This window comes from Colletes gigas, unplaced genomic scaffold (genome assembly GCF_013123115.1).
Source record: "Colletes gigas isolate AHSC1104 unplaced genomic scaffold, ASM1312311v1 Colletes_gigas_Sc00039, whole genome shotgun sequence".
In the NCBI taxonomy this organism is placed as follows: Eukaryota; Metazoa; Arthropoda; class Insecta; order Hymenoptera; family Colletidae; genus Colletes; species Colletes gigas.
The window spans coordinates 1,324,397-1,342,318 of NW_025106668.1; the positions used below are offsets into that span (position 1 = coordinate 1,324,397).

Here is a 17,922-nt window from a genome sequence, read left to right on the forward strand (position 1 = left end):
TTCCAGTATTAACAATTTTACGAAAAAACTGCGGTGTCTATGATTATAATCAGGTATAATTAATCAGATATTTTTTAAATCTGCGGTTTCATAAGATAATGATTATAATTTAGTCCATCTAATAAGTGTCATACGGTAATAAATGTATAGCAAATACGTCAAGGAAACAAAAAAATAGTACTAGCAGATGTGATCGTTAATCTTTTAATTACCAGATATTAAAATTTATGTAAAATAGAATGTAACTTATTTATTTTTTAAACGAATTTATTTAATTAAAATAACAATTAATGTGTACTTGGTGAAAGGAATATGTGTAGCGAAGTCGTAAAATAGCAAGGGTGACGACGTTAACGCACTTTAATGTTGGGTCGTTGGGTGTAGGAACTCAGGGACGTGACTGTATACTTATTGGCCACTATCATACGGAAGGCTTGAGCAAAAGCAAACACAGGTGTCACAGGTTAGGTATAGGTTAGACCTATCTGGCATTTTATACAAACTGGTGTCACGCAACTGACGTATGTACAAACTTTGTGAAAAGTCAGTGGTTTTGTGGCGTATTTTGCATATAATGAGACTCTGTATTTAACCTAATCATCGAAGTTGTAAAATATAACAAATGTACAACGACGAAATGTTGCAATGTAATATGCTCGGATAGTTCCATGGGTTTTACCTCGGATAACTATAATGAAAACATCTTTACCACGATTTATGTTTTTTTTTAGCTAGAGCGGATAACAGCTGTGAAAACAAAATCCTGTTGAGTGACTTAAAAACGTGACTGAAAACCATACGTGTATCGATGTAACAACTAGGTAAACAAAAATCTTTTATATTACATATTACTCATTATATCTTCATGAGAGATATAACAAGGGTTTTCCGTTTTCCTAAAAAACTTTCAACCACATATGTGTAATGGAAACTAATCCAAATAAAATCGTGTTTAGATTCATTTTCATCCGAAAAATTTTACTTATCTATTGATAATATAAAATATATACAGTGTGTTCGGCCACCCGTGGGAAAAATTTTAATGAGAGATTCTAGATACCAAAATAAGACAATCATCAAGAATATAAATTTGTTGATTGAGACTTCGTTAAAAAGTTATTAACGTTTAAAATTCCGTCTGTAATACGATAATCTCCGAACAGCTGCGTGCGCATGATAGTGGTTCTCACTCAGCATAAGAAATTCTACCTACTGACGTATCGACAGCCTCACAGTTTTGTGAGTGAGAACCACTAGGACTGACCTGCCTCATCCTATCACGCGCACGCAGTTTAAACGTTAATAACTTTTTAACGAAGCCTCAATCAACAAATTAGTATTCTTGATTTTCGTCTTATTTTGGCCTCTAGAATTTCGCATTAAAATTTTTCCCAGGGTTGGCCGAACATCCTGTATACATTAAATATGTACAAGTTGTCACAAACTCGACTAAATTACAACAATTTTTATTTCTAAAAATTTATGCTCAACCCATGCCAATTCACCTTATTTATCTAGAAGCAAAAAGAATAATAATTTATTTCTTTGTACGTTTTACATTATACAAGAAATAAATAATACATTATGCATTATACTGCATAACAAGCGATATTTTTCCATAAAGAATTATTATCCTATGCGAATGGAACTTTAATAATGTAATAAGTTAAACTTTAGCAACGTATTTGATAAAGAACACATTAATGCTTTCTCTACTTCTCAAAAAAATGCAATTTATTGTTTGTTAGTCAACATTACAATCAAGATATTAGAATTATATATATATAAAACAAAATATATTAATAGTTACATATTTTACAATTGTAATATTTCGCATATCTATTGTAGCAATAATGGACAGTAAATAGGTATTATTTAATATATTTTAAAAGTAATTAACATTTAGCAAAATATTTAATGTATATGAAAATATCTTTTAATAGGGGATATCATTATTTATTACTTAATGTACTAATAATAAAAACGTTAAGTACAAGTGGTCCCATGGTGTAATGGTTAGCACTCTGGACTTTGAATCCAGCGATCCGAGTTCAAATCTCGGTGGGACCTGAGTAGTTTTTTTTTTTTACTGAAATTTAAGACTTGAGCATTATCGTAACAAAAATAATTTGGAAAATGTTACACTAAACATGTTAAAACATTTTAAAATAAATTCAAACGGTAAATTATAACAATTGTGGACATCCACTATGTAATTTACGAAACATATTCTTTTGAAGAAGTATTTATAATAATTAAATATTAACAATGAAGTAATTGCTATTAATAATTCGGTTTATTCATTAAACTTTTATACTGTTTTGAAATCTATCTATGTAGTAATGTTGAGTATATGCATTTATATTTATAAATTGCAATTAAATTAAGAGGGCGTTGCTGACGGTTGTCACGTGTCAATTTGACACTGTCAAATCCAGCCTCACGATTTGTACAATTCGACAGCTGGTTCATAACCTCTATTTATATAAATAACTTAAGCACAAACGACATTTTAATTTTTATATTAAAATTAATACAAACTAGGGAAACAATTGTGAATTATGAAAATTGCACGTTATATGTAAAACGTATATTATAAATAAAAAAATATTTTCAAAGTTTGATGTTTGTATAAACAACATATGACCATAAATCAGTGTAGTTTTAATAACGTTATAAGTGAGAATTGCAATTATGAATGAGAAGTGTGACTCTGTTGTGATAGTTAAAGCAAAATCACTTCGCAAAATATTTAAAGCTCCAGTTAAAGTAAATAAAATTCCAGAAGCAATTTTAAACGATCCACTACTAAATGCAGCTATTGCTGCATTACCTTCTAATTACAATTTTGAAATCCACAAATCAATATGGAGAATCAAAGAGGCACAAGCTAATCGAGTTGCATTACAAATGCCTGAAGGACTTTTAATGTATGCTACAACTATAGCCGATATTATAGAAGATTTTACAGGTGCAGAAACAGTTATAATGGCAGATGTAACTTACGGTGAGGAACTGTAATGTAATATGGAATTTAGACAATTTTTTGTTTATATCTAATATATAGTGTATTGAAGAGTTTAATGGCTAAACTTTGTCAGATTTAAGTAAAAAAAAAAATGTTATATAAATATATGTTGTTTAGAGTCCTATTCAAAAGTTATGATAGAAATGAAATAGTAGTAAATACTCAGGTAGTAAATATTTATGAACTTACATTAAGATAGACTAAGTGCAAATATTGTCATTATATTTTCATATTGTATCACAGTATTACTATTTCATTCTAATGTCATATTTGTATCATAACTTTTGAATATAACTTTGAATAACATACGTTTACGTAACATCTTTTTCTTATTTTTACCCAAAGTATATGCTGACAAAATTTGAGTGTTGAAATCTGGTACAGCCTGTATATTTATGATTGTAAAATGTGAAAATTATTTAATATAATCAAAGTACAATTATTGAAAGAATGTTAATAGATATTAAATTGTTATATGTAGGAGCATGTTGTATAGATGATTATAGTGCAAAAGCACTAGATGCAGATTTTTTGATCCATTATGGACATTCTTGTTTAATACCTATTGATCAAACAGTTGGCATCAAAGTACTTTATGTATTTGTTAATATAAAAATTGATACATCACATTGCATCGAGTGTTTACAAGCTACGCTACCTGTTACTAGAAAAATAGCTCTTGTAAGTACAATCCAATTTGCTGGTACTTTACAAGCAATCGCGTTAGAAATGAAGAAAAGTGGATATGATGTGTCTACTCCACAAAGTAAACCATTAAGCCCTGGGGAGGTATTTATATTAATTTATTCTATTAAAATGAAATAAACTGTAATTTAACTTTGAACAACATAATAAAGGACATTCATACTTTTTACATAGATTTTAGGCTGCACAGCACCACAAATTCGATGTGCTGATTCAATTATTTATGTGGGAGATGGTCGATTTCATTTAGAAGCTGCAATGATCGCTAATCCAAAATTACAAGCATTCAGATATGATCCCTATGAGAAAAAACTAACTGAAGAATTTTATAATCATGAGAAAATGTTAGATAATAGATTAATGGCTATTAAACATGCAAAAGAAACTGGTAGGTTTGGACTGATACTTGGTACTTTGGGAAGACAAGGAAGTATCAATGTTTTAAAAAATTTGGAAAATAAAATTAAATCATTAGGAAAGGAAAATGTTATTATATTACTCTCAGAAATATTCCCAGATAAAATTAAACTATTTAAGGGCGTTGATGCCTTTATACAGGTAATATAAATTTATCTTTACAATTCTTTAGTTTTCGGTAATAAACGTTACAATATCGTACTGAAAAATAAAAATAAAAAATTATGAAAATAGGTTGCATGCCCACGATTGAGTATAGATTGGGGTACAGCTTTTGATAAACCATTCCTTACACCATATGAGGGAGCTGTTACTTTAAACATGGTAAACTTTAACACTGATAAACCGTATCCTATGGACTTCTATGCCTCAGCTAGCCTTGGATCATGGACTCCTAACCATAAGGAATCTGATTTAGAAAAACAAACTGATACTTGTTGTGGTAAATGTAAAGATAAAACATGACAATAAAAATTGATATGTAATATTGTTGCAAAATTTTGTATTTGAAAGGTCTTAAAATTTGATCTATTTTATTTATTATTTCCACTTTATAACTGAACAAATATGGAAATCCCGTTATTTGGCTAGAAATTTAAATTTTTTCTGTTCGTTTATTATAATTGGATACGTTTCCAATAATAAATTTCAAAGTTTTTTTCAAATTAATTCAGTGAAAATAGAAGTAAATATTTATTTCTTAACGTATTTCGGTTTACATATGATCGAACCTAATCGTGAGTAATAGACGCGTACCATTTACTTTGGATATTTCTTGCTGCCCTGATCGGGGGGGTAGTGTGATTATAGAAAGATAGAAGGAACCGCGTGGGCGAATTACGTCATACGCCCACCTGTAGCCGCGCATACGTACAAAGCTTCGTATGTGTTGTATAATAGGTGTGCGTTAAAAACGTAATTCTTATATCGCTTAAATATTTTTATATTAGAATATATACATTAACAGATTTATATTTAATGCGTACACATTTTATTGCACGTAATGTTATAATTTTTCCAACCCATCATATAATAATGGACTACAATTTCATAGAATATTATAAATATTTCAATTTGATGAGCAATATATTTCAATCGAAATTACGCTAAACATGTAGTGTTCTTCAATAGAAATATTATGCTATAAAATAATGTTAATAAACCATCGTAGAAAAATTATTAAGAAAAGGTCACAGGGTAGATCGCATAGTTCCCGGGGGTGGAAGGCTGTTTCGGCCGCACCCCGGCGTCACGACGTCAGTCGTCGTTCCAACGTGGCTCAACAAGTACACGCGGTATCGTGCAGATAGTTCAAATATTCGAAAATGTATCATACCATATAAGTTATTATTACTTTATTTTATTCACAAATACATCGAAAAAGAACCCAACGAAAATTTGCGAATTAAAAATATTAAAAAACTGAAATATATTATTGAATTTACCTCATTTCTTTATTGATCATCGTCAGTAAACATTGCATTAATAAATTGTAAGTATTACCACGTTCATTTAATATTTTCTAATTTAAGTTGTTTTTTTATGTTATTTAACCTTTTTATATAACTAAAGATACTTGTTATTTTGTGCCCATGTATTTACTTTGACACACTGTTTACAATGCCAAATTATTTCACCATCTATTATGTACAATATATTAATTTATTAGTTCAATTAAATAAATCGATCATGAAAACAAATACAAACAACAAATTAGCTAGCAATAATGTAATTTTATTTAGTAATATTAATTATTTTTAAAAGGTATATTTTTAAATGAGATCCAAAGTAATGAACAGTGACAGTTGGGAGGAAAAATGGCCAAAACAACAATCACAAGCTAGAAAAACAGTACAGTCAAGTAGAAAGAGGGCTGAAAAGTCAGGTTTAAAATTATCAAAACCATCTAGAGGATCTACACCTAGAGAGAGAACTCTCAGAAGATTGGAAAGTAATGAAAGAGAAAGAATGAGAATGCATAGTTTAAATGATGCTTTTCAGGTAAAAATATGTTTAATACTTTTTATGTAGAGTTATTTACTTCTAAGAAAGTTTAAAGTATTATACTTTGTAGTCTTTACGTGAAGTAATTCCACATGTAACCAAAGAAAGACGACTTTCAAAAATTGAAACCTTAACTTTAGCAAAGAATTATATAGCTGCCCTCACAGATGTGATATGTGCAATGAGAAATGAGGAGAAAACTATGAATCAACAGGCTGAAGTTGCTGAATCTCATGAATCATCCAATAACAAGACTAGTTGCCTAAATATGAATATTCCAATTCCTTCGAAATCTTGTAGTTAGGAAAATTTTAATTTTTAATATCATTCATAAGACATTAAAATTTTAAAAACTTTGCAGGCCTTTGAAATGATGAAGATTACTACCAAATATTAAATTCGTTGTAGTATCACAATTATTTGAAAGTCATGTTACTAAAATTTCTTATCAAAATTCTAGTCCAATCTATTTCATAAAAACGTATAAATTAAATGCTGAATTTAAATATTATTTATATTTATATTATTATTTTATTACTATTTAATAAGTATTATAGAAACTATTGTGCCAAAGAATACTAGTATTTTCATAAAACAAAGCAGTATTTTAGTATTAAAAAATGTCAATATTATTGTGCATATGTATCATATAAAGATATTATACTCCAGATTATTTTGTAACTATAAAATGCATGGTGTATTGTTCCAACTATCGAAGTAAATACTACCTACTCTCGTATGTCGAACATGAATCATTTTTGACTCAAAACTTAAAACATAATTAAATTTAAAATTTAATTCAGAATGTGCTCCGAAATCCGAGACTTTAGTATAAGTTAAAAATGACCTATGATCGCCGTGCGAGGATTAATGTAGTACTTATAATCTAAATTATAATTTTATTCATGTAAGGAAACATGGAAAATTTATAAAACACAATATCATAATTTGTTAAATGATGTTTGTTTTTTCTAGATATACATATATAAATGAAAAGTAAAACAGAATATACGGACATAATCTTTTCCTACTTTTCATTTTTAACATAAACAAATATCATTAACAAAATTACAATTTTATTATGACATTCAATTATCAAAGAAAGACAATGCGTAAATATGAAAAAGGTACGAACAATTAAATACAATGCCCAGTAGAATAAATAATGTATTTACTATGTACAAATTATGTTAGAATCATATAACATAAATTGTTGATCATTAATTTCTTTTGCAAATTTATTATTGGATACTTACGTTAATGCCTCGCGTGGCAATTTTAAAATACAACTACTTAAATATGCCTGTAAGTTAAGTAACGGTAAAAGAAATAGGCCTAGTTTTTAAATCCTGTAAATCGACCAACACGCCTGTTTGTGTCTGAGAAAATTTTGGAATGCAAATCAACCTTACTACCTGTCCTTCATTTGCTGCGAATATATATTCTATTTTATCAAAATTATTTTCTTTTCCATAATGTAGAAATAAAAATGAATTAAAAATATTCTTACCTGTTACTAATTTGGTGTCATATTTGTCCATATTACCAGTAAAGTATATGTCGGGACAATCTGTCATAATTAATGGATCAACCTTGGAGTATGGATAGCCTGGTATAGTATCTGGTAGAGTTGGTGCATAATGTTGCCATTCTAACGTACGTTCTAACCACATTAATGGCGAAATATCCGTAAGCCCGGCAACCTTCATAATATTCATAACGGGTTGGCCACTAGATCCAGCTATAATTCGAGAGTTGATACTACCAATCCATGGATTAGTGACTCCATAGAAACTCTTAAACCTATATTACATAAGTGTAAGCAATATTTTCCTACTATGTATAATATCAACACATTACATTACATTACCTGAAACATTGAGGCAAAATACAGGGATGAAATGGTTGTTGAGGTATTGTATGACAAGTTGGATCAAATTCACCAGGCATTAATATTACGGGGCAACATTGCACTATAGAATGAAGGAAATTATCAAGTTTATGTGTTACCATTGTAGCATTTTTTAATAGAGTTTCATCGTGTGCTTTAGTTTCATAGTATCCTGCATAATTGTGAGTCTCTATAGATCCTTTTACACTATTTCCTACATTAGTATCATTATTGAATTACTTATTTTCGAATATTGTTGTACAAATTAGTATAAGTTATATACCTGCTATAATTATACACACAATAGATGCCACTTCTTTCTGAATTTCTGTACATCCAATCATTCCAATTATCCATTCGGATAATAGATTTAAACTTAATGGTTGTGTATTATTTGCTAAATCTAAGCCTGAAATTATTAAAATCTGCCCCCATGATTTTAATGGTTTATCAACTGTTGTTAATTTTGGACAACATCCTGGAAAACACCAATCTATCACCTACAATCAATATATTTGATACTACAAAACTGGAAAGTTTCTGAATTAAAATTTTAAAATCTGCTTCAATTACATTGTAATTTAATTTTTGTGTATACGATTATTTTGTTAAACCGTTTGTTATAAAATGGTGTTGATATTTACTGTGAATTCACCATTTTCTAATTCATGTCCAAGTACAGCACAAACAATACCAGTAACTACATCTTGAACATTCATTCGATTACCGACCAATTTAACACGCAACATTTCATCTTCCAAAAATAATAAGTCTTTAAATGATGCATAATTCGTCCTAGGTGGTTGGGGCGTCACTTGAAGTTCGTCGCTAAGCTCGCGCAATACTGATGGCTTTAATTCCTGATGTTTATATAATATTCCTATTACGATACATTCACCATTTTGATTCCTTTTAGAAAGTTCTGACAATGTAATAATTTCATATTGTGCTAGAATAAAAAATACGTTTTAAAAATATAACCTAAAACGATAACCGGCGTAACCCGAATAAGACTTTACCCCATTTGATCTTCACTTTCTCTAGGAGATACTCCTTCAATGCTCTTAATCTTGCTATGTATATATTACAATACTGGTTCTCAAAATTTTTGGAGTGAATTTTAAATTTGTCGAAATTCTCAAGTGTTAAAGACTTCCGATGGTATGTCAGCGGTAAATGAATTTCCATTCCAGAAAGCGCTCTTTCATTAAATGTTCTTCAAACCTGTGTAACAACTTGTAATAAATTTAATACATTATAATATCAATTAAAATTAAATAATTTAAAGTAAATAAAAAATATATATTTGACAAAATGTTGACACAATTTAACAGCAAAAAGAACATAACATTTATCGCTGATAGTAGTTATCATTGAAATCTAAATTATGTTATTCCTAATCTTATTATTTTTATATTCTATATTTAAATTTGAAGTGAAACAGAAAAATAATTGTGTAATACAAGATGATTGTTAGTGATATATTTCATGTTACTTTTAGAGTTATGATTAATTTTATAATATTTTTATACACATATATTATGGAATCATTATTTACAAAGAAAAAGAGTATGCTTTATGTTACCGTACTTTAAATCAGGGTCTTAAAACCGAAATTATCTTCGAAGGTTTTACAGATTTTGGTATGATCTAACCAACAAAGTACCAAAATGGAAATTAATACCAACATTTTTCCGATTTTCATCTAAACATGGAAATGTGAGGATGACTGTATGCATGAGAATATGTATTTGTATGTTAACACTGAAAAAAAAAAGAAAGGGGGAGATGAACCCCTACGTGGCGGATAGGGACAGCCGTTGGGATACGGTCATCAGCCTAAGACTGGTGGCCGCATTCTCGCATAGCATCCCGGAGGCAGTGATGGACATTCGTGGGAATTTTGGGCATGCGCACTAGAATTTTCCCTCGTAGATGTATCTTTAGCGCAAACAGAGCATATTGTATATGCATATAAAATATAATATTTATTGTATAAAATTACTTATTACAGATATTAATAAACAAAATATTACGGTAATACAACAATTTGTTTAAATTCATTAATTGAATGTTTATTACATCAAATATACTTTAATTATATTGTTAACAAACCAACTTTCTGTGAATTGTAGATGATTTCCAGGTGAAGAAAGGAAATACAATTTTCCTAATTTATGTAGTATTTTTAATCCTAGACGATCCTAAAAAAAGGATATTTTCATCATTTATTATATTTACACAGGAATAATATATAATTTTGTTTGATTTTCTAATGCACTTATTTACTAACAAGGATGAAGTTAGGAATTCAAAAGTATTATATTTAAATTATTCAATTGTTATACCGTGCGATATAAATCACTTTCTTCCAGGGTTTGAATTTTAGTTCCTTGGCCTGGCGTATAGAATCCGAACCATTCTGATTCTCTTGGCCAAACTATGGTGTCATTAGTAAACTTTACTAATACCATGGAATGTAGCTTTTGAAGATTGTCTTTGTAGGTCTAGAAAGAAATTTAAATACTTTTACCACAGACCCTAGTATGAGCTATGCTGCGAGGGTAAAGGTTTGCTTTTGCATCGTTTTACTGTCTCTCTGTATACAAGGCACGAACATAAAAAGTGAATATACTTGATGCAATTCAAAAGATATTTGGTTTTACAGTAATGGTATCGTGAATCAACATTAATCAAAAAATTGAGTAATAAATCAATTTTTATATCCTAAATAAAAATATTTCTTTGTAATTAAATGATTGATGACATACCTGATTAATATGAAGTTCGTTATTAATATCTGCCATAAATATGCTGTTCTCCTTATATTCTTTCTCCTGATATGGATCGTGCCAGTATGTTGCTTGAATAAGCTTTTCTTGGACAAGCCTATTATAAAGTAAAATAATACTATGAGTTTGTAAAAAAAAACACTTTAAGCAAAAATTAAAAAAAATACATACATTTTTTAAGTATTACGCATTATTTAAAATGTACAATTACAGCGAGACGAATACTACTATTTTAAAACAGTAAAAACATAGAATTATAATACAACAATATAACATAAAAAGAAAGTGAAGTCTGTAAATTTTAATACTTAATATTATAATCGAATGATCTTTTAACTTAATACAGCTGAACAGAAAAGTATTATCAAAGAAGTTAAGTACTTCAAGTATGCTCCATATTTGATCATGCGAGACATGTAACTGCAAGTGTTATTCCCCAGAGCTCCACAGTTTGGTAAGCCAAAAACACCTTGATGTTGACCACCCATAGAAATGAAATTCATAACCGGAGGATTCGGACATCTTTGAATCACAGCTCTCCTGCAATGCATTAATTGAGAAGGAATTCATTTGTACGTAAGGTTAATTACATAACAAATCACATAGTTAAACAATTCTATTACAGTTTATTTTACATTGAAAATTGGTTTTCAAAATTCACAATATTGATATAATACGAATGTTGGATATATGCCTGAACAGATCTACAGCTTAAATGCTCTTTGAGACATTTCCGTATCTCCCCTTGGAGATTCCCCTTGACATACCACTAATTTCGGCAGCTAATTTATTCACTGTACTTTACTCTGTTCAAGAGTCGATTCTGTCTGTTTCTTTAATTCGAATCGATCCATCTAGTCTATAAATGCCTGGTTTGGGGTCTTGGTGTTAGGACATATATCCAACATTTACGGTAAATAAATAGGATTACTTTAGAAAGAATACATACATAAACTGAGCACCTTGAGAAAACCCAATAGCATTATAACCATCTTTGAGATGTTTATCCTTTGATAGTTGCTCGCAAACTTGTGATATTTGTTGGTTAATATTTCCAAAGTAACTGTGTTCCACATCCTAAAATATTGACATCAAGTTTTAATAAATTAATTGTACATTATTACAATATCTTGATGTGTATCATGCACACACATTTACCATTTTATAAATAATAAATTATTCTATACATCCGTTGAACTAAAAATTAAGATATAGGTTCAACTAAGGTATGTATGCATATAATACTAACAGTTCTCTATTATGATAATTAAAATTTGAAGACTCACCTCTATTACGTTGTTTCCTAGACGAATGGAATAAACGTAGATGTTAGGTAGAGTTGCCTCTATCAACTTTTTTATTGCTCCCAAGCTGAACGAAAAACAGCAACTATCTCCTGTGAAATGTTATTTGTACTTTAATTAGAGTATGATTAAGTATATTAAAATAAAATAATAACTACAATAAAACATTAACATGTCATTAACAAAGTTACTTATAATATTGTATACTCAATATAATTATTGTAAAACAATCATCCAGCAATACTATGACAATTGTGCATAATTACTTTAATTTCCATTAATCTTAACTAAAAATTTTCCTAAACTACAAAATATTTCTGAAATATAGAACTAAACTTTAAGACATATTACCAACTCATCATGAGAATAAAAAATACTTCCTTTTCGAGTCGTAATCACTTTTTGTTTACAACCGAGTTTTTTATGAACTCATGTTAAAAAGTTTAACAAATTCTAATGAATGATTCTTCCCTTACATTATACATATTATTAACAGAACCAGTCAAGTTATACTGTAGCCAGAAAACGTTCAGCCACATATCATAAAAGAATCAAAAGACCTTCTTTATACGTTAAGCTGGTAAGTTCTCTTATGTGCGATGTATTCACCATATCAAACATCATTACCAATCCGATTATCACCAATTCCGATCACTGCAACATCATTTTATTGACTTACATTTTCATTTGATCAATGAAGTCTGAAAATGCATCGACTCAAAAACCGCCTTAATTTTCTCATGAGGATATTCACCATCTGCTTGAAAAATAAGGCAAGGTTATCGAAAATGATAGGGAATACATACTTGAATGATTACATTATAAATAACTTTTTGTCAATAAATGTTTAGTTTTGTTAGAATAGCATTGAACTTATTCGCACACCTAATTCTTGTATATACTTTTCTTATTATAATTTTGTTGCATAAGTGTTTGACAAATATAGAACAAAGTACACATGCATATCACTGAAAAGTAATATAGATTTTTACCCATTCCATGCCATAAAACTACCGGTGGAGAACTTTCAATGGCATTAAATTTCCAAACGCATAAAAGGAAGAATAGCAGAGAAGTATGTTTGTCCAATGCAATCATTATACAATTCCTAAAAAAAAAAACAAAAAAAAACTTAATTAGTAATTCTACAAATTCCCATTTGACAATCTAGCATTATTAAATCAAATCAATCATTTATAATTTGTAAGATGAACATAGCAACGATAGTCACTAGTTTCTACCTGTGAACCTGTCAAAACATATACTTAACCTTACTTTTTTACTGTAACTTTACAATCAGTTCATAAAAAAATAACGACTTTCCGCAAATAATGAAATGCATATTAATAATGTACTGAATTAGACGAATCGAATTATGTATAACTCACCCCGATCGGTGAACAGTCTGTTTGCTAGGAATGTTTCTCTTTCACTTCCATTTTCATTTTCCCACTCCCCACCAAATCAGTGATGCGTTGTTCCGCTTGCCTAGTCACTAGGTCCTAGTGATCGATTTAGTATTTGTAGTTGCCCACCACTATGCGCGCCTACCACTTCTAGTTAGAGCTTATAGTTCTTGTTCGAAACGTCTGTCTAAAACGTAAACTTAGAATTATGTGAACATTGAGTGCATGTGAGAACTAGTAAGAATTAAAAGACCTCTGTCGGTATTTAGTGTGAACTGCTGGCGAGATCCACACTTTGGGTTGTTTGACAAGCTTTATATTAACAATATATTTTCAATATATTATAAGAAAGGAAAAGTACAAAAGCTCGTAGTATACCAATATGAGTAAAACACCCATATCTATTCTGCAAGAAATGATGGTCAAAAAGCAAATAGTACCTGATTATCAACTTATACATGATGGTGGTGGGACACACATAAATACATTTGTTTATAAAGTGACATGTGATGGCCTTACTGCAAATGGTACTGGACGATCCAAAAAAGATGCAAAGCATCAAGCTGCGAAAGCAATGTTGCAAACTATTGCAGCTCATAGAGGTTATCCACAATTACCAGCATCACCAGCACAGTCACCTTTAAGAACACCTTTAATACCAACAGTGCCAGAAGTAGAAAGACTTCCACCAAATCTTCCCTTTGTTAATGCCATAGGTGTTTTAAAAGTAAGTGATATTCACAGGGCTTGTTTTACGTGAAGAATTTAAAAGATTAATGCAGAGACTACAATTATCATTTTTGAGAATAACTTTTCATCTAAACTGTGTAGTACGTATCTTGTTCGTTAGATATAAAACGAAATCTTTGTGCTATTTATTTTTAATTTTTATGATTCGAGTTAAAAGGTAACATCTAAATTGGCTGTTGCATCAAGTTGTTACTAAACGTAGTACCAGCCCTGGATGTGCATATACTTTTTCTACCGAATTACGGCAAAAGTAATTAGATATACTTTGTTGTAGGAGATATGCATTGAGAACAATCTACAAGAACCTGAATATGTACTAATTAGCAATACTGGGCCACCGCATGCCAAAATTTTTACTATTCAATGCATAGTTGCAACTTTCAAAGAAATTGGAGTTGCAAAAACAAAAAAGCAGGCTAAGCAGGAGGCTGCTAAAAAAATGTTAGATAAAATAACTGACTTAGTAGATTTCGACTTGTCTCATTTAGAGGTAGAGGAAAAAAAAGCAAAAATTGAGGAGTCTAATGCCAATGCCAAGCATCATTTTAAAATGTTAACAAAGACGTTTGTTAAAAAAGTTAACTTGGGCACCAAAATATCGCAATATCATATGATGTTAAAAAATTCTTTTACTCCCGAAGTATATAATGATATTATTCAAAAACTAGAAGCTGTTATTCCCCAAGATCATAGTAATATTTCTGTGGAATATGTAGAAAATCTTATGTCAAATTTTAAAGAACTATTGTCAACTATAGAATTAGATATTTCGATTTTTTATTTAGACACCATATCTCCGGACGATTATTGTGTAGGAATGAAAATTAATACTACTCCCGAAATTACGGCAATTGCAAATGGACAGACAGAAGCACAAGCTGCATTTTACACAATATTGAAAGTAATTAATACCATGATACTTCTTTTGAAATAAAAATTTGAATGTTGATAATGACAATCAACAGAATTTTTACAAATGGACATATTATTTTTATGACGCAATATACATTTCATTGACATATTATTTTGATGTTGAAAAAACTTAATGTAATTATACATTTTCTTTTTTTCTTTTTCACTCATATTTTTTTTTCGAAATACTATGAACAGTATTTTTATGTTAAACAAAACATCAATGGATGAGAAATTATTGTTAAATCAGAAAATACACTTTATTTTATTAATTATATTATATTTCATTAATTAACATCCTCAATACTGTGTGTGTACAGTTATGTAATATGGTAAATATTAAGCGATAATAGCTGTTTGCATTGTCGTGTTTGTGACGTCTTCTATAATATTAGTACCGAAAAGTAAGGATGCACATCAATAGACCTCATAAATTTATTTAGCATTTGTAAAACTAATGGTTTTGCAAGACTTTTGTACATACATTTTCATAATTAAATGTAAGTCTCCACCTACAGGCATAGTTGAAACTTGCGCATTTTAAACATGCGTAATACGTATGTTTACATTGTGTGTTTGGGCTTCGGTGAGCCAACCAGGTTTATGAAGCAGGACCGCGTTTTCGTAAAGTTTGGTCAAAGCCAACACGGGCAAAAAATATCGTAGAATTTCGTCAAGTACAAAGTGTCATAAACTTGGTCGACGAAGGCAGTCTCGAGTGGTTGCGACCCCAGCGAACGCAAAGCTACGGTTGGCATCGTTGCACCTCCGCCACGAAAACCCTTACAAGGAACCATCGCGAACGGTCCGGCTTCGATTTTGATGAAACTTTGTACACTTATAAAGCAGCCAAAAATAATCGACACGTATTTTTTTTTAGCTGCGGTAACTCGAGTTTAAGGGGTGAAACCACCCCTTGAAGTTTTGGCTCGAAACGGCTATCTCGAAAACGGAAACACATACAAAAAAATTGTTAATGGGCGAGGTTGATGGTTTCTTATGTACAATAACATGGTGTTAAAAAATTTAAAAAAATACAATTTGTTTATAACAAAAGAAAATTTATTAACTTAATTTTTCATTTTATTGAAATTTTCATAATGACAAAAAATGACGAGCATTTTATTCCAAATCCATTGGTATGCGATTTTTTTAAATTGCCTCCTACAGTTTTGCAGATTTTTATGATTTACATCTTGCGCGCACATCCATTATGGTAGTAGCCGTTCTAACTTTGATTTTAATGAAGCACTGTAGGCTTGCACTACTTCTAGAGGACAAAATCGGGAAAAATACAAGAATACCAATTTGTTGATGGAGGCTTCGTTAAGAAATTATTAACGTTTAAAGTTCCGCCCGTACTGAATTTTTTTCTCCGAAATGCCCAAGATTTCGGGGGAATGTGTAATGACCAAAAATGATTGTAATCGACCCCTGCAACCGAAAATAATTTTTTCAGAATGGTTTGAAATTTTTTAATTTTGTTGAAAAGTTTCACACATTCTCGAATTTTTTTCTCAAAAGTGCGTAGGATTTCGGGGGTATATATATTGACCAAAAATGATTGAAATTGACTCCCGCAACTGAAAATAATTTTTTTAGAACGATTTGAAATTTTTTTTTTTTCCTTAAAAATTTAGGCACCTTACGCCCTGTCGATTTTTCTTAAAAATTCGTTTTTCATTTTTAATAATTTTGTTTGACGCCCTACAAAAAAGTTGGCCAATACTTTTTTGTAGGTACCTATGAGCTCTACTTCAGAAAAAAGTTTCATTGAAATATATTCACTATTGTAGGAATTATGGCTGTTTGAAGATTGGACCATTTTTATGGGGGTTTTCTCATTTTGCGGGGTCAAGGATCAACTTTTTGCATATTTTTGCGATTTCTACGTATTCTTCATTAAAATACGCGTCGTTTGCATTTTTGAAAATTAAAATCCTTCGATCCGTTCAGAAGTTATAACATTTTAAAGATCCGCATGAAATTTTCGGACAACATTTCTGGCCATAAATTACATTTTCGATTAGGAATTTTTTTCTCGAAAGTGCGTAGGATTTCGTGGGTATATGTATTGACCAAAAATGATTGTAATTGGCCCCCGCAACCGAAAATAATTTTTTCCTGGAGGATTTGAAATTTTTTGATTTAATTTTTTAATAACTTTTTAACGAAGGCTCAATCAACAAATTGATATTCTTGATTTTCGTCTTATTTTGGCCTCTAGAATCTCCCATTAAAATTTTTCCCAAGGGTGGCCGAACTTTTCCAAATCCATTGGTATGTAATATTTTAAAATTGCCTCTTACAGTTTTGCAGATTTTGATGATTTACATCTTGCGCGCACATCCATTATGGTAGTAGCCGTTCTAACTTTGATTTAGTGCAAGCCTACAGTGCTTCATTAAAATCAAAGTTAGAACGGCTACTACCATAATGGATGTGCGCGCAAGATGTAAATAATCAAAATCTGCAAAACTGTAGGAGGCAATTTAAAAAAATCGCATACCAATGGATTTGGAATAAAATGCTCGTCATTTTTTGTCATTATGAAAATTTCAATAAAATGAAAAATTAAGTTAATAAATTTTCTTTTGTTATAAACAAATTGTATTTTTTTAAATTTTTTAACACCATGTTATTGTACATAAGAAACCATCAACCTCGCCCATTAACAATTTTTTTGTATGTGTTTCCGTTTTCGAGATAGCCG

At 30.0% G+C, this 17,922-nt stretch overlaps 5 protein-coding genes and 1 non-coding gene across 11 annotated transcripts; 4 read left to right on the forward strand and 2 right to left on the reverse strand.

Moving 5' to 3' along the window:
- Nucleotides 1–1,998: 1,998 nt before the first annotated feature.
- On the forward strand, nucleotides 1,999–2,070 carry Trnaq-uug. Its single transcript has one exon. It is a non-coding gene; the product is annotated as a tRNA-Gln (tRNA).
- On the reverse strand, nucleotides 2,005–9,752 carry LOC122402706 (DNA polymerase delta subunit 2-like). Of its 6 annotated transcripts, none has more exons than XM_043405714.1 (7): nucleotides 9,734–9,752; nucleotides 9,065–9,269; nucleotides 8,690–8,994; nucleotides 8,329–8,545; nucleotides 8,025–8,259; nucleotides 7,665–7,957; nucleotides 7,312–7,583 (listed from the first exon to the last, which is right to left on the reverse strand). In XM_043405714.1, exons 2-7 carry the CDS (start codon nucleotides 9,231–9,233, stop codon nucleotides 7,465–7,467), a joined length of 1,338 nt encoding a protein of 445 aa, XP_043261649.1. In that variant the 5' UTR covers nucleotides 9,234–9,269; nucleotides 9,734–9,752; the 3' UTR covers nucleotides 7,312–7,464. The 6 variants fall into 6 exon arrangements, with proteins under 6 accessions (XP_043261652.1, XP_043261651.1, XP_043261653.1 ...); XM_043405713.1 differs by having other exon boundaries at nucleotides 9,636–9,737; XM_043405717.1 differs by lacking the exons at nucleotides 7,312–7,583; nucleotides 9,734–9,752 and adding an exon at nucleotides 2,005–2,089 and having other exon boundaries at nucleotides 9,065–9,313.
- LOC122402708 (2-(3-amino-3-carboxypropyl)histidine synthase subunit 1) lies at nucleotides 2,533–4,615 on the forward strand. Its single transcript, XM_043405719.1, has 4 exons — nucleotides 2,533–3,007; nucleotides 3,510–3,817; nucleotides 3,908–4,291; nucleotides 4,385–4,615. Exons 1-4 carry the CDS (start codon nucleotides 2,695–2,697, stop codon nucleotides 4,613–4,615), a joined length of 1,236 nt encoding a protein of 411 aa, XP_043261654.1. The 5' UTR covers nucleotides 2,533–2,694.
- On the forward strand, nucleotides 5,430–6,512 carry LOC122402709 (class A basic helix-loop-helix protein 15-like). The gene is made up of 3 exons (XM_043405720.1): nucleotides 5,430–5,642; nucleotides 5,915–6,151; nucleotides 6,225–6,512. Exons 2-3 carry the CDS (start codon nucleotides 5,927–5,929, stop codon nucleotides 6,456–6,458), a joined length of 459 nt encoding a protein of 152 aa, XP_043261655.1. The 5' UTR covers nucleotides 5,430–5,642; nucleotides 5,915–5,926; the 3' UTR covers nucleotides 6,459–6,512.
- Nucleotides 9,753–10,123: 371 nt separating the features above from the next.
- On the reverse strand, nucleotides 10,124–13,658 carry LOC122402741 (palmitoyl-protein thioesterase 1). The gene is made up of 8 exons (XM_043405770.1): nucleotides 13,530–13,658; nucleotides 13,134–13,249; nucleotides 12,124–12,233; nucleotides 11,787–11,914; nucleotides 11,219–11,377; nucleotides 10,817–10,934; nucleotides 10,394–10,552; nucleotides 10,124–10,249 (listed from the first exon to the last, which is right to left on the reverse strand). The coding sequence occupies exons 2-8, from the start codon at nucleotides 13,237–13,239 to the stop codon at nucleotides 10,124–10,126; spliced, it is 906 nt and encodes a 301-aa protein (XP_043261705.1). The 5' UTR covers nucleotides 13,240–13,249; nucleotides 13,530–13,658.
- Nucleotides 13,659–13,904: 246 nt separating this feature from the next.
- LOC122402754 (interferon-inducible double-stranded RNA-dependent protein kinase activator A-like) lies at nucleotides 13,905–15,285 on the forward strand. Its single transcript, XM_043405802.1, has 2 exons — nucleotides 13,905–14,274; nucleotides 14,572–15,285. The coding sequence occupies exons 1-2, from the start codon at nucleotides 13,930–13,932 to the stop codon at nucleotides 15,229–15,231; spliced, it is 1,005 nt and encodes a 334-aa protein (XP_043261737.1). The 5' UTR covers nucleotides 13,905–13,929; the 3' UTR covers nucleotides 15,232–15,285.
- The last annotated feature ends 2,637 nt before the right edge of the window (nucleotides 15,286–17,922 follow it).

Coding starts and splice junctions, on each gene's coding strand:
- LOC122402708 (XM_043405719.1), top strand. CDS start 2,695: ATGAATGAGAAGTGTGACTCTGTTGTGATAGTTAAAGCAAAATCACTT. Junction 3,008..3,509: donor AATGGCAGATGTAACTTACG/GTGAGGAACTGT, acceptor TGTTATATGTAG/GAGCATGTTGTATAGATGAT. Junction 4,292..4,384: donor GCGTTGATGCCTTTATACAG/GTAATATAAATT, acceptor TTATGAAAATAG/GTTGCATGCCCACGATTGAG.
- LOC122402709 (XM_043405720.1), top strand. CDS start 5,927: ATGAGATCCAAAGTAATGAACAGTGACAGTTGGGAGGAAAAATGGCCA. Junction 6,152..6,224: donor GTTTAAATGATGCTTTTCAG/GTAAAAATATGT, acceptor TATACTTTGTAG/TCTTTACGTGAAGTAATTCC.
- LOC122402706 (XM_043405714.1), bottom strand. CDS start 9,233: ATGGAAATTCATTTACCGCTGACATACCATCGGAAGTCTTTAACACTT. Junction 8,995..9,064: donor GAAAGTGAAGATCAAATGGG/GTAAAGTCTTAT, acceptor TTTTTATTCTAG/CACAATATGAAATTATTACA. Junction 7,584..7,664: donor TGACACCAAATTAGTAACAG/GTAAGAATATTT, acceptor ATATATTCGCAG/CAAATGAAGGACAGGTAGTA.
- LOC122402741 (XM_043405770.1), bottom strand. CDS start 13,239: ATGATTGCATTGGACAAACATACTTCTCTGCTATTCTTCCTTTTATGC. Junction 11,915..12,123: donor TAGGAAACAACGTAATAGAG/GTGAGTCTTCAA, acceptor TCAATATTTTAG/GATGTGGAACACAGTTACTT. Junction 11,378..11,786: donor TCTCAAGGTGCTCAGTTTAT/GTATGTATTCTT, acceptor AATGCATTGCAG/GAGAGCTGTGATTCAAAGAT.
- LOC122402754 (XM_043405802.1), top strand. CDS start 13,930: ATGAGTAAAACACCCATATCTATTCTGCAAGAAATGATGGTCAAAAAG. Junction 14,275..14,571: donor ATGCCATAGGTGTTTTAAAA/GTAAGTGATATT, acceptor ACTTTGTTGTAG/GAGATATGCATTGAGAACAA.